This window comes from Lagopus muta, chromosome 12 (assembly GCF_023343835.1).
Source record: "Lagopus muta isolate bLagMut1 chromosome 12, bLagMut1 primary, whole genome shotgun sequence".
Taxonomy (NCBI): Eukaryota; Metazoa; Chordata; class Aves; order Galliformes; family Phasianidae; genus Lagopus; species Lagopus muta.
In genome coordinates, this window is record NC_064444.1 from 2,031,327 (window position 1) to 2,046,283 (window position 14,957).

The following is a 14,957-nucleotide window of genomic DNA, read 5'->3' on the forward strand; positions in this document are numbered from 1 at the left end:
CTGCATCCCAATACGTTGCTGTTGGGTTCATCTCGGGTAGGCAGCATCCAACCACAATATATCACTGTTGGGTTCATTTCAGGTAGGTGGTGACCACTGAAGGGTAAAAAGGATGACTGAGGAGCAAAGAGGAACCGCCAAAAAGTGACGAGGTGCCAAGAGGATGGAGAGTGATTGTGGAACACGCCTTGGGAGATGTGCTGGTGTCACCTGCCCTCTGCCTGAAAGGGAGCTGTGGAGGAAGGAAAGCTGCGACAGGGAGCGAGAAAGACCATGTAAGGAAAAGAACTGAATTTAACTGGCACATGCTCTAATCCTTAGTTTATTTCTGGTTAAAAATATAGCAATCCAGTGCAGTGTAATAAGAAATCTGCTGAAAAGGTAGCAGAGAAACAGCTAAAACAGAAGCGAAGCAAAGCGGAGTCCGCTGCTCCCCACAGCATTGCATGTGGCACGCAGAGCAGGGCCCCCGTGGGTCACATCCTGCCTCGGGGGCACAGGGTGATGTCCTTGGCCATGGCCAACCCAAATCGTGTCTGTGGGGGCTGGGAGGAGACCTGGTGGCGGGGCAGGACGGCGCGGGGAACCGGGCATGGGGTCATCAGCCTTTACCAAGTCAGGACCACGCTCCTGTGATGGGGACCATAACAGCTCAGAACAGGGATACGGCATCTTTAATGAGTATGCATATTATCGGTGGGCAGAGGGGAGGGGAGAAAATCAAGGCAGGCATATTACAAAGATGGTATAAACAAACGAATCGAGTGACATAGAAAAGAAAGAAAAGAATACATCCTTAGAGGCTGCCATTGCCAATGATGTTGGTTTTTTCTTTTTTTTTTTCTTTTTTTTCTTTTTTACAGGGACATGTTGGAAGCTGGAATATACATCCTGCATTACAAAGTGCAAAATACTACATGCTCAGAGCCCAAGCATGATGTCTGAAACAGTCCACAGCAAGATGTAAGGGACAAACCCACCACCCTCTCCCTCCTTTCTGGCACATGCTCCAGTGCTCCTCCCCAGATGCCATGTAAAAAAAAAACAAAACCAAAACAAACCAAACAAAAAAAAAATACAACTTTTTATCTTATTTTGCTTAATTTTACTATTATTACTTTTTTTTTATATACTAGGTGGATCAGAATCGAGCCTCTCTTGCTGCCGATCTGCTCCCTGGCATCTCTGTGGTTGGGTTGGGATGCTCAGCTCCACTCGGGTCACTGGAGATGCCTGCACGTGTTTGGGGGCCCTGGGCACGACACCGAGCCAGAAGGAAGAGCTGTGAGCAGCACTCAGCCTTGGGAGGTGCGCCAGCCCTGCTGCGTGGGGAGGGGGCTGAGGGCAGGGGTGTTTTTCCCCCAAAGGAATTCTGCAAGACACTGTTTGCAGCTTGGTTTTGACAACAAAGAACAGAATGGGGCTGGGTGCTGCTTCCCATCCTTCACATCCCGGCAGGGCTGGTGCCTTCCTGTGCTCCTCTCCTCCATTCACAACCGGCCACCTGCTTTGGTTTTTCTCTCCCATTTCCTCACTCGTGAAAGCTGTTGGATCCCCCCTGGAAGCTCAGCCCGGAGCATCCCAGGATCCACACACCCTCACACCCATCCCCTCCTCTATCTCCATTTGGGAGTTGCTCACCGTTGTTACAAAATACGTTTTCAGGGGTGAGGGGAAGAGGAAGGGAAATGAGGTTTTCTTTTCTCTTTTTTTTTTGTTGGGATTCCTTCTCATCCTTTCCAGTGTTGGGGGGGCAGAGTGTTGATAGCATTTTTGCCATGCCACACAGCATAGTGTTATACAAGCAAAGAATTTTTGGCTAAAATCCAAAAAACATCACCCAGGAAAAAAAGGCAAACTGTGAGTGAGACTCGATCGTTTGTTGTTCTTCTGTGAAAAGACTTGGAAATTGTCGTAGGACAGTTCAAGTTATGATTTTTCCCTTTTTGTTGTTTGTTTGTTTGTTTTTTAACCCCCCATTCATACATGTAACTGTTATTTTTGCAAACAAGACAGTCTTGAATTAGATGAAAAAGTTAATAAACAAAATGGCGACTCCAATATTTAGTAAGATCACCATGACTACCAAGATGGGAGCTGAGCCCTGCAAGAGAAAGAGAAGGAAACGAGTTAGAAGGAGCCCAAAGCACTGCAGATCCTCACCCCTCCTGCTGGGACACCTTGTGGTGGTGACAATTCCATGTGGATCCCAGTGAGTGCACCCATCTACTGCAGTGTTATTTGCTTATGGGCTCTGCCTGGGTCATGTGTGTAGGAAATCTGGCTTTAGCAGAGACTTGATAGCAGTTGAGGTGGTAACTGAAGTGAGAAACAGTTAAAAGAAAAAATTGAGTTGGGTTTTAGAGTTGTTGGGGGCGGTTTGGAGGAGTCTCCAAGGGATGTTTTCCAATGATTGCAGTTGCTGTACAGACATCCTGTTGATAGCAAAGGCTGGCACGCAGCTCTGCGTCAAGGCAATGTTTTGGACAGCCCTGATGATCTGCTCTGGGCTCCACAGCAAATTCTATGGGGGGGCTGTTTGGGAAACATCCCAGCGTGGTTGTACCTGCCTGGGGTGGCACTTTCAGCCTGGGATGAGCATTGCATGAGCTGCTTCTCTGAGTCCCTTTTGCAGCTGCCAAGGGTGTTGTGTCTGCTGGACCCCAATGGGGCAACGGGAAGGGACTGCATGACATTCCCTGTCCTAAAGTGATAGCAGGGAGAGCTGTGTGCAGGTGGGTGGCAGCTATTTCTTGGTGTCGCTGCATCCTCATCTGTTCTCACTGCTGCAGAGCTATGCTGCCTCTCACAGCCTGCAGTGGTGCAGGTGGTTCCTCTGTGCTGTACCAGAGCCCCTGTGCCCATCCAGGTGGCACGGGGCAGGGCTGTGGGCACAACTGTGGGGAAATCCTTGCACCAGTGCTGCTGGAAGAAATGCTCCGTGCCGGACACAGCAGGTTCCTCCTCTGAGCAATCTGATTCAGTTTGCATTGGGAGTGGGTGGGAGAGAGGATGCTGGAGCTTGCTGGAAAGGCATAGCTGTAACTTAGCAACAGGGTCAGAGGGAGCTGAGCAGAGGGAGGGATGGCAGGGAACGGCTGTTGGCAGCCAGGTACCCCCCTGGCTGCTCCCAGCCACCTCCATCTGCACTGCCTGAGCTCGGGAGCCACAACCCGGCCCTGCTGCTGCCAGGTGCTGCAGTGCACGATTTAATTTTGGGGTTTTAGCTCCATTGCAGAAGATTACTGGGTTTTGTGATTTTTGAGCTCGTGTCAAATGCAATCACAGATTGTGAGCGATGATCGCTGCTGTTGTTTTTGTTGGCGGAGCAGTGTGGAGACACAAAAGGCATTTGGTTTCCTTCACCTCGCAGTCAGGGCTGCTCCCTGGCACACTGACATCAGCTGTGGTCCACGCACAGCTCCGTGTCCCTGCCAAAGGGCAGTGACCATTTCTGCCCTGCTCTGCCCATTGGATCACCTCAATGACATGCAGACTTAGGATGCAAACTGATCCAGCAGTGCCATGAGCCCCTGCTGCTCTGGATGCTCTCTCCTCCCAGCTAAGGGCATGCATAGGATTCCTAATTCCGTGATATCTGAGCTTTATCCTCACCTGGGGATAGACCCGGTGCTCTGGCTTAGATTACAGCACTTTGGTACCTGAGGCTGGGGAGGGATTTATCTGGGTGAGCCCTCACCCACAGAACTGCAAGAGTCAACCACCCAAGCACACACCTGCTGGCACCAGCATCACCTGGGCCCCCCTTATATGAATGTTCTGCTCCAATCTGCACCTGTTTGCATCTTGCATTTCAGCACAGAGCCAAGAGCCAACACTTGCTTTGCTGCTGTGCACTGGACTCTTCTATGTTCTCCTCTCCCCTCCCAGCACTTCTCCCAGGGCTGGTACCCACTGGCCTTACAGTGCATTCCCTGGCCGGGGCTGGAGCCCTGCCTGCAGCAGCTGCCCACATAAGCAGCTTTGGGACATTAAAGCTTCTGTTTTAGCTCCAATTACAAATCCTACTGCACTTCTCAACGCTTACATCTGGCTTATTTCTAACTCGTGAGGTCTTTGTGCCTTTGTTCAGGCCAGGCACTTGCCCTTCTCCCTGTGGATGGCAGAGGTGTCCTGAGAGATGTCTCATCTGCTTCTAAGCCATGATTCCTTTTTTCCCATCGTGGGATGATGGGCAAATTTCATCAGCACTGCAGCTCTGGGGCACAGCTTTATAATAAGATCCCTGGGCTCCTTTGTGGGAGAAAGAAAACAGCTGCCAAGGTTATGAAAGGTAGGGGTACCAGCAGGTGCTGGGGCTCCTGCAAATGCAGGGATCAGCTGTGGAAACTTCAGGCTTTCCTCCCGAGTTGAACAAGCCAAACCACAGATCCCAAGCCTTGGAAATGCCAAAAAGTGAACATCCCCTCCTTATGGCACAGCAGTGATCTCTGTGAATGCTTCCATCACTTTGGGGCATCTTTTGGCATCTCCCACCGTGGCACCACCACTCCTCCCCCCCTTGCTTTGTTTGTGTGTTCTGTTGGGGTTTTGTTCTCCTTTAACCGTTGTGTAGCAACTTGAGTCTCACCAGGAACACATGGGACAGCTGGATTACAAATTAATTATGCCACAACCGTATTGAGGTATTAACAATCCATTATTATCAGTTATCGCAGGGACACGAGCTTCATCTCTGCCATGGAAACCATCATGCAGGTTACCTAGGAATCCCTTTGGGATCTGTTAGGTGTAATTACTAAGGACTTGGATCAGCAAAAAGCATACGGGCGTTGTTTTCCAGCCTCAGCACTACAAGAAATGCTGAAAACTTCACAGCTGGGTGACATTAGTGCTGAATTGTCACCTCATTGCCAGGCATGGGATCACAGCTCAGGAGTGCTCAGCAAGGGGAGAAGGGGGGCTGGCTTTGGTAAGGGGGTGGCGGGTTCAGGATTTTGGTGTTGGTTTGGTCAGGAGGTGGCATTTGGTCTCAGCTTTCTCAGGAAGGGATGCAGAGGTGGGGGATGGCAAAGAGAGCTGCGCTCCTCAGCTCCGTCTGAGGGCCCTGAGACGGAATGGATGGGGAAGGGACACCGCTGGGTTCAGCATCACGTTGTTCTCTGAACGTTATTTGTGTTGTGTTGGTGTAAGTAAAGCCTGCAATGTCTGCGAGTGGAAGAGATCAGAGGAAGAACAGGTTTAAGAAGCAAGAAACCCAAAACTCAGCATGCACCTCAGTCCGTCTCTGTGCCAGCAGCTGCCCCCCAAAGTTGGGGGGGGGGGGGTTGGGTGGTCCTGGTGGAAAAGGGAGGAAAGAAAGGAAGAGAGAAAGGAAAGAAAGAAAAATCCGAGATAGAAAGCGGAGAGGACACAGCGCTCAGCCCCACGGATGCTTTTTGCAGCACCCAGAGATGCAGGCAGAGCTTTGCCATCTGCTGCTTTAACCAAAATGCGGGGCTGGGATGGGGCGGGGGGTGGTCCATGCTATCTGCCTTCCCCACGCCGCCGCGGTGCGGCTCCGGCAGAGCCGGCTGCACATTGGCTGCCTCCTCCCTGCTCTCCCCAGCGACAGGGAAACCTGCTCGGAATACATGGGTGGGAAATGCGCAGGCAGCGGGCGGGGGGATGCTGCAGCTCCTGCGTCCTCCTGCCTGGCACGGGGGGGGGGGGGGGGGGGGGGGGGTTGTGCCGTCCGTAACCCTGCAGACGGTTCGCAGATCCCTGCTCGCCCTTTGCCATAAGAAGCAACGCCATCAGCACGGGCTGCGACCGCGGAGATCGCATCTGACAGTGGATCGGGATGTCAGGAGCGGATGGGGCTCTTTTCTTTTTGGTTCCTGCCCCACTATCAGGCTTTCTCAGTGCGGGGATTTTAAAGGGCCAAACACCCAGCCTGCTCGCATCCCGCTGCCTTCTGCCCCTGAATGAGGACAGGCAGATGGGGGCTCCTTCCCACAGCTGTGCTGGGGACCCACGGCCCTGAAGTGTTCCTTTTTGGGGGCTGCAGATGTTCAGCATCTGCAGAAAAGGGTTCTGTTCTTTTTTTCTTTTCCCCTCAGTCCTAAAAATACAGCCAATGGATAAAAGGAGCTGCTGGCCTCTTAGAAACCTTTCCCCTTCCAGCAGCTCAGCAATTCCTTTCCTCCTTTCCTTTACGCCATTTCAAAGGCTCCAGGAACCCGCTTGGACACAGGCTTGAGCTCTGTGCCTTGTGGTTCTCAGGGCCAGAATGGACAGTGATGTCTATATAAGTTATATTAACCTGAGAATGCTGGTCCCAACGCACTGCTTTATGCTTTCATCCAGGTGATGACTGATACAGGCTCATTCTGTATACACACACACACAGATCAGGCGGCTCCGAGCGTAATTTTTGGCTGTGACCCCCTGATAGCAGAGCACCAAGCATGGAGCAGGGAACGGCCTTACAGGGGAATGGAAACCAAGGGAACCCAGCTCAGAAGGGCAGAGAGGAAGGGGCAGGTGAGGTCACAGCAGTGCTGGTAGGATGGGATATGGGGGTGGCACACGGCTGCCCCTGCTCACCACCCCTCACTGCTGCCCAGCCGCTGCAGCCGCCCCTGCAAGCGCACTGCTGTGTGCTAGAACAAATTGTTGCTGGCATTGTGGGTTATTTAAATCTGCATATTATCCCTTCCTCTGTATTACATTAGCTTCCTCCCAAACCTCCGCCATCTGTTCCACCCTCGGTTATGAATGTGAGAAAACTGAACATGCTGCTTCGCACCTACAGCACTTCAAAGGACGACGTGCAGCCTAATGGCTGCTCTGGGCACCGCCTGGCGTTCACCCCAAATTGCCATCGCTGTGATGCTGCCTTGGGATCTGTGCATCCAAAGCTGCAGCTCGTACTGGGAGCACTGGTTTTGCCGGGCTGGCAGGCTGCATCCTGCAGTCTACCAGCAGACACGCTGCCTTCAGCTCCTCTGAAATGCTGTGTGGGTGCTTTGGAGCCTGCGCTGAAGCTTGCAGGATGGATAGGAAGGCAGAAAGCTACAGGGCTGCGTGTGGGGGTGATTTATCATGGCAGGCCTGCAGCATCCTGGCTGCTCACGGGCTGAGATGCCACTGTTTCCTTCTCCCACCCATTTGCTCCCATCCTCTGGCAGCACAGGACCATCCAGCCCTGCCCGACTCAACGAGGGCCCACATCAGACCACCAGCACTTCACCCAGCACTGCAAAACACAGGGGAGAAGGGAGGCAGCTGTTCATGGTGTGAGTCCTGCAATCCCCAAACACAATGGCTGGGAAGGACCCAAGAAATCGCAGAGCTCACCTTCATCCAAGCTGTACCCAAGCTGCAGATGCCCAAGCTGCTCTCGCACCACCACCTCCCTCCCAGCCACCAGGGAATCGATCCCAGCTCTCAACTCACCAGCGGTTGCTAATGGCTCACCCCTGCCTCTTCTGCTCGCATTTAAGCCCATTAATTCTGTTCAAGAACAGATTATTACTTCCTACATTGCAGCAGCTGTTATACGCTTGAAGATTGCTTTGTCTCCTCTTCTCTAGCCTGAACAACTCCAGCTCTTCCCAGCAGCCATCTCCATTGAGCCCCTCTCTCATCCCGAAATGAGGAACCCACAGGTGTCCCATGGGCTGTTATCCAAATCCCACAGGCTGTGCTGCTGGAAGCAGGCTCATGCTCTTCTCCCTGACTTGTAGAGCTCCTGGCTAGCCCATCACCCTCATTGTAGTTGCCCATTGTTTTCCCTGCCTAAATTGCATCCACCTGCCTGCACGGACTGAGCCCAACCCATTTGTGACATGCCCTGCTCCACCTGGTTCAGGTCCCCGGTACAACATGGTGACAAAGACACTGCTTTGGCATCACACAGCAGTGGAGAGGTGCTGCAGGTCAATGCAATGCCCAACCACCACGAATTGAGCAGGAATGTCATGTCACACTTTTGGGTCATATCGTGCTCCTGGGTCATATCACGCTCTTGGGTCACGTTGCAATCTAGAGTTGTGCATCACCCTTGGGTCACATCATGCTCTTGGGTCATGTCACACCACTGGGTCAGTGTCACATCCTTGGGTCATGTCACAACCTGAGCCAGCATGAAGTTCTGTTGCTAAAACCCAACAAGGAAGCGTCACCAAAGCCCCACCTGCCCTTGCACCTTTCCCCCAGGTGAATACTTTGTGCCCACCAGCTCGCCTGTTCTTATTGCTGGCCCCCAGGGATAGCTTACGAAGCTCAGACTTCCCTGCTTGCATCCTCCAGCAATAAAACCACTGTTCCCACCAAGAGAATCTGCAGAGGAAACCCTGCATCCCCTTCCTGCAGGTACTCCAATGCAGCAAGGGAGAACAGAGGGGAGATTCCAGACACAGACCCATAGCAATGCAGAACCCACTGCAGTCCCACGACAGCTCCGTACCAGCTTTCTCAGCCAGATCTGAACACACAACGTTGCCTACTTACCGTACTGGATTTGAGCGCATCCCCACTGTCCTCTTCAGATTCTAGTGCAACAGGTAAGGATTTCTGTGGCGGGGAGAAGGTTAAGTCCCACCTTAGTAGCCGGGGCTCAGCTTTGTCCCCAAATCTCAGGTTTTCCAGTTTCTGAACCGTAGGCTCGGCAGAGGAAGCTGGCCTGAAATTCTCTTTGTTCTGGGACTTAGACCTCAGTCTCTGAACCCCGAAGCCCCGCTCTTCCCCGCGGTGGTCGTCAGCCATGCTCCTGCAGGCTCCCCCTTTGCTGTAGTGTCTTTTTTGGGTGTGAATCTCTTGCATATACGAATCCATCCTCATGAGGGGCTTCATCTCCATCTCGTAATTGCTCATCTTCTCCTCGTCTAGCTCAAGCAGCTTGGAGCTCCCTGAGCTGTGGTTGTGGGACCTGTGGTGGGAAGTCCAAGAAACCGTGGCTGGGGAATCTGTCCACCTCTCTCTTTGCTTGTGGTTGGAGGCCGAGTGTTTGTGCCCTCCGCTCCGCCCTCGGTAATCTTCGGGGACGTTGGCCGACCCGCTGCGCAGCGTCCCGCTTCTCACGCCGCGCGTCCCGCCCGCCTTCTCTTCGCTCCAACTGTTGGGTCGCAGGTAATCCCCGCCTCGCCCCTCCAGCAACATCTGGATCTCCCCACCCCTCTCTTCGTCCACCGAGACCTGCCTGGAGAAGTGAGCGCTTTTGTTCCTGCAGGAAGGGCCCAGCGGCGGCGTGGAGGAGGGGCTGGCGGGGAAGCTCTGCAGAGGACTGTCCTCGGGGGTCAGGTCGGACGGCGTCGTCCCTTTCCTGTAGAGCTCAGGGCTCTCCTGCTGCAGCGGGGTGCCGGTGGAGAGGACCTCGATGTCGTCGCTCGAGTTCTGGCGTTTGGGTCTCTGGCATTCGAGCCCTTTTCAGGGAGTGGTTGAAGGGGGGAAAGAGAGGGAGGAAAGGAGACAGGGTTATTTCTGTTCATTTTTTAATGACAAAGAGATGAGCGTTGGGTGGCCAGGAAGCTACAGGGTCGGGTCAGGACTGCAGCAGAGAGGAGCCGTGCACAACTCGTGCCACCGGACTGAGAGCGAAGGCACCACACATGGAGCCCAAGGAGCACCAGGTGGCTTCTCCCTGGGGATGGGCAGCTCAGGAGCAGCTGAGCATCTTCTGCAGGCGGCGGGTGAGAAGCACGGCGCTTCTCCAAACAACTAAAAACTCTGGGTGGTATGAATCCTTCATGAGACACTACATAATTTTGGAGGGTTGCAAGCCACCAGTGGTTAAGTCTTGTTTTACCCTCTCAAGGCATAGCTGTCCTCAGCCAAAGCCGTGTTAAATTACATGAATAATTTGATAAATATATTAACTACCTAATGCCCCTGAAATGCATCTAATTGCAATTGCTATGGCTAGACAAGAAATGAGTCTCAAAAAGAAGAGCTCAATTTCTTACCGTGGTTTAAAAATAAATGCTCGGAAGCGCCTGCTCTAATCTCTATGCTTTCTCTGAGCCATTTGCTCTCGTGCAACTTCTTGGGGAGCCGTCCCTGTGCACCCCGTGATGTGATCTGGATACATATGGGAGATGCTGATGGATGTCCCCACTGGAGGACTTGCAGGGGAGGCCAGCAGGAGCTCGGAATTTTCCTGCTGAAGTAATTTCTCAGTGGGAAATTGGGCTCCTAATATGTTTTCTTTTCTGTGTTGTTTGCCACAGGAAATTCTGCTTGTGTTTTGGGACAGTACTCAAACAGCTCGGTCTTAGTTGGTTTCCTGTGAATCTGTGGGAGAATGGGTTTCCCAGGGTTTATCTGGGGTCCCCAAGCAATCCTTGTACCACTGGGAAATGGAGTGAAGGAGAAAGATAGAGCTCACAGCTCTGTTTTTGTGCAGAAAATCTCCCTGAGGGCCTTCTGGGGAAAATACAGGTAGGTAGGTGGGCTGCTGGCTGCTGGGGAGATGTTCCCAATTCACATCTTCCTGGCTCACACATGGGAAACTGAGTTGGGCAGGGAATAAAGAGCTACATATGGCAAAGCCACTTGTATGGCTCAGATGCAGCCAGCTGTTGGTGCAGGCTCACCTGATATTAAGGACCGTAGAATCATTCAGGATGGAAAAGACCACTAAGACCACCAAATCCAACCAACCCCACCATCCCAGTGACCACGTCCTTCAGTGCCATTTCTCCATGGTTCTGGATCACCCCCCGAGATGGTGACCCCACCACTCCCTGCTCAGCCTATGACAGAGCCTGACTGCTCATGCAGAGGAAGAAATTGTTCCTGATGTGCAACCTGAACTTCCCCTGGTGCAACTTAGGGCCACTTTCTCCTGTCCTCTTGAGCATCCCTGCTCGTCTCAGGCTTTGAGCACTCTTTCCCTGTTCAGGTCTCCAGAGTTCTCAATGGAGATGCAAAGACTGGAAAGCTTCCACCAGCTCCAGCCACCAAAGGCAGCCTCAGCCTGCTCACAACTCTGCTCCATCGCCTTCACACCAGCCCAAGGCTCTCACAGCCACCCCAAGCACTGTACTAGAGGTGAGAAAGGCCCACCATGCTCCTGCATCCTCACCCTAGGATCATAGAACCGTTAAGGTTGGAAAAGACCACTGTGACCATTGAATCCAACCGCTGACCCACCCCACCATGCCCACTAAGCAAGTCCCTGCATCCTCACCCCATCTCAAATTTTCCCCACCCAGACCCGTAATGGGCTGAACTATTTCTGCTTCTCCTTCCCTCTGTGTTTTCACCCCCTGCACTGTGCAGCCCTGGCTGGGGCTCGGGGTCGGGCAGCGACGCAGGGCTGCAGGCTGCTCTTTGCAGAGGAACATGACCAATGCATGGTGCCATCCTGCTGGCTTTCGGTATCAAAGGATGTTCAACAATTATTCTGCTCTAAAATTAGCTGGCAAGCACGTGATGTTCCTGGAAGAACCGTTGTGAGAGCGCTACGGAGGATGCGGAGCACCAAATCTGGATCTCCAGCAGGAGAATTAAGGCAGCCGTGCCTGGCCATGGCACCTTCAAGGAGAGCACATGCCCCACGTTTTGGGTGGTGTATTTGTTTTTTAATGTCCTCTAAATGCAAGGTTCTGCCCCCCTTCCCTCATGGATGACCCACCAAGGGGTGAGCGCCAGAAGCACGAGCCCCACCACCAGCTGTGCACTGCGTCCCCATCCAGCAGCTAGTAAAAAATGTATTACCTAAAAACATCTTTCTGAGAGGTGGTTTAAAACAGCCAAGAGGAAATGGAGATGAGGAATATCTCAGGGCTGAGGAAGCCCCGGGGACCACACAGCCCTGAGAAATTGCTCAGATCTCCGACAAACTGGAGGTCTGCGGGTGGAGGAGAAGGGTGTTTAAGCAGGGCTGTGCTTTCTACCAGCAAAAATGGGGCTGTGTGGGGCTCTGCAGCAGACCCACTGCATGGGATGGTGGGGTTGAGAGATCCCCTCTGCCTGGCAAGCAGCACCCCGACGTGAGTCACCGGCACCAGCCCTCGAGCAATTAAAGGGAATGAGTAATCTCCAGTTAAAGAGCTGGAGAGGGGAGAAAATAATGACAGACGCCTCCTAATGAGGGTTTGGTACAGGAAAAGTTTTGAATAAAGCCATTCATATACATTAATTACTATGTTAATTATGGCTGTGGGGACTTGGATAGCTCCCTCCTACCCCTCTACGCGCAGCTTTGGTGGGGCAAATCCCCCCCCCGTGGGCTGAGCATCCTTGGCTTCCTCCTCCCAGAGCCCTTCCTGAGAGAAAACTGCTCAGCTGGGCACTGCCTGCTCCCCCCCACCATTGATGGGCAAAACCTGGTAGAGACCACTGAGAAAAGCTGGAAATGTCAGAGGGACACCTGGCTCTGTGCACATGTAAATGCATACAAGTCCATTGGGCAAACCCTGAGTGCGTGTTCCTTGATACCTTTGCACTGAAGGAGCACATAACACACACTTACAAAGCCCAAACTTTCCAAAGAAAGAAGAAACCGAGCTCTTGAAGCCATAGGGTAAAACAGTGAGTACTTTTGGGATCATCTGAATTTGCATGTTGCTTTTGGAGCCATCGGTTTTGTTTTCTGGGCAACCATTGGAGACTATGTGTTAAAAAATGGAATTGTTTCAATGCAAGGAGCCAAAGTCCCTGCTCTGATAGGGCTGCACGGGGTAGAGTGTTGTGTTGCATATGGGAAAATAAGGCTCCACAAGCTGATGCTATGGGTACCCAATGGTGCCAGGGAGCTGCGGGCACACAGAGGGTGTGCAGGGCTCATTTTTGCCTGTTCTATTTGCAAATCCTGATACGAGATACGTGCAATGTGGGCTGTCCAGTGAGGCATCACGCACTGACCGTTTTCCCTGTGCTGGAAGGAAGGAGAAAACTCTTTGGCAGTGATCCTGGCGATGCGCGCTTCCTCCTGGGCTTTCTGTGCTGCTGTCATGGCCGCCTCTGCCTTGGCCCGGGAATGGGAGGTCCTGCAAGGCAAGCAGAAAGACAAGGATGTGAGCAGAGGGTCACAACACTGCTTGGGGTTTCCCTTGGTCCCCCCAAAGCCCAACCCAAAGGGTTTGGGCAGAGCTGTGCTCGGTGGTGTTAATGCGCTTTGGATCTCAGCTCCAAGCGGTTGCAATAGTGGTGATCTTCAGTGGGGACTCAGCGCTGCAAAAAGGGCTGTGTTAAAGGCACGGTGAAGGCTTTGATCTGCAAAGCATCTCCACTCCTGCGTACCGCCTGCCAAAATCTCCGTCCCGCATCTCCAGGCTGAGCCCTAAAGCAAACCCTGCAGACTGAAGGCGAGGAAAGCAGCCAAAGCACAACAGGGAGAAACCCAGAGAGCACCCAGCAAACCCTAAGGCTCCTGGGACACGATGGAGATCCTGGGGCTGCCCTGCACTCAGCCAACACCGCGTCAGATGGATCAGCATCCACACCCTATTGCACAGAGTGCATCCTCCAGAGGTGTCCCTTCCCCTTAGCGAAGCTCTCGAGGCACTTTAAAAATCCTGTTCCTCCCCACCCCGGTGCAGGCAGCGATATAAATAGCTCTGCTGATTTCTTTTCCCTCCAAAAGCAGGCCCTCCATCTCCTTTAATCACTTTTTTTTTTCTTTTTTTTTTTTTTTTTCCCTCCTGCTCTCTGAATTCCCTCTAATTTTTCGACATCTGCTTGGAGAGGAGTTGCCATTTCTGACAGGCTCCTATAAATGGAAAACAGGGCCAGCAACGTGCCTCGCTCCGTGCCACGCGGTGTGAGTGGGAGCGCAGCTGTGCCCCATCACCTCTCTAAGCCCAGGCAGGATGTGAACATCCCCTGTCCCTTTTGTCCTTTGTTTTTAAGTGCCACAGACTTGCCTTTGCTCTAATCAGTGCTTTTTTAAAAATACAAACTGACTGCTCCACAGTAATTATAGTATCATAGAATGGCTTGGCTTCGGTTCCAACCTGCCTACCATGGGCAGAGCTGCTGGCCACCACATCAGTTTGCTCAGAGCCCCATCCAGCCTGGCCTTGGGCACCTCCAGGGGCGGGGTACCTACAAACAGTGCCAGCTGAGGCTTGAAATTAGGATGCTGCCTGCCTGAGATTGTCCTATGGGCACTTCTATGGGAGCGGTCCATCCATCAGCTCGCGGCGCTCCTCCATCCTCCTCTGCCTCCTCTACCTCCTTGACCCGAGAGCAGTCTGCAGAAGGGCCTGTCCCTGCCGTGCTGCAGTGCTCTCAGACAGCATGCTGCCAGTCCCTGCAGGCCTGGTACAAAGGATTAATAACGGCTGGTGGTGTCTGGACCGCACTCAGCAGGCAGGATTACACGCTGCCGCCAGATCTGCTCCCTGGAGAGGCAGCTGGAGGCAGATAGCTGGAGCTATCTGTCACTTCTTCCAGCACTGTGCCAGCAAAGGAGGCTGGGAGCAGCTTGTGCCGCTCACAAGCAGTCCTGGGGACAGACAAAGCTGTCTGCAGAATGGAAGGGCATGCTGGAGCAGCCTGCAGGGAGCATCTGTGCCACGCTCCTCACTCATGGACCCATTGGCTCCCATTTCTTCATTGAGACGGTTCAAAACATCCATCCCCTTGGCGTGGATGACTTTTCATCCCTTTGGCTTCTTGGCTTCCCTTCCCTTTGGTGTCGTTGACTTTCCGTCCCTTTGGGTTGATGGCTTTCCATCCCCCTGGGATGGGTATTTTTCCAACCTTTTGGTGTTAATGGCTTTTCATCCCCTTGAATTGATGGCTTTCCATCCCTTTGGGGTGATGATTTTCCATCCCTTTGGATTGATGGCTTTCCATCCCTGGGAAACTTACTCCAGCATCTTCTGGACCAGTTCTTCCCCATCAGATCAGCCCAGGAACAGCAGCTGCTTGGGGGTTCGACCCGAGCAGAGTTAAAATCAATTACATTAATTAAGTCATCTCCAATCTAAAATATTTGCAATGCCCACAAAGCAGATAGAGCGCTGACTGCTGCACAGAGGCGCAGGCAGGCTTAATTGTTT

At 52.7% G+C, this 14,957-nt stretch overlaps 1 protein-coding gene across 2 annotated transcripts in view; it reads right to left on the reverse strand.

The window, feature by feature from the left end:
- Nucleotides 1–295: 295 nt before the first annotated feature.
- JPH3 (junctophilin 3) overlaps nucleotides 296–14,957 on the reverse strand; it is a 42,911-nt gene continuing 28,249 nt past the window's right edge. Inside the window, exons 4-6 of one of the 2 annotated variants that reach the window (XM_048959059.1) lie at nucleotides 12,814–12,938; nucleotides 8,458–9,368; nucleotides 296–2,104 (exon numbers count right to left, since the gene is read on the reverse strand). In XM_048959059.1, coding sequence (XP_048815016.1) covers nucleotides 2,024–2,104; nucleotides 8,458–9,368; nucleotides 12,814–12,938 — 1,117 coding nt within the window. In that variant the 3' untranslated portion in view covers nucleotides 296–2,023. The remainder of the gene's footprint in view (nucleotides 2,105–8,457; nucleotides 9,369–12,813; nucleotides 12,939–14,957) is intronic. The other variant, XM_048959061.1, reaches the window with a different exon arrangement.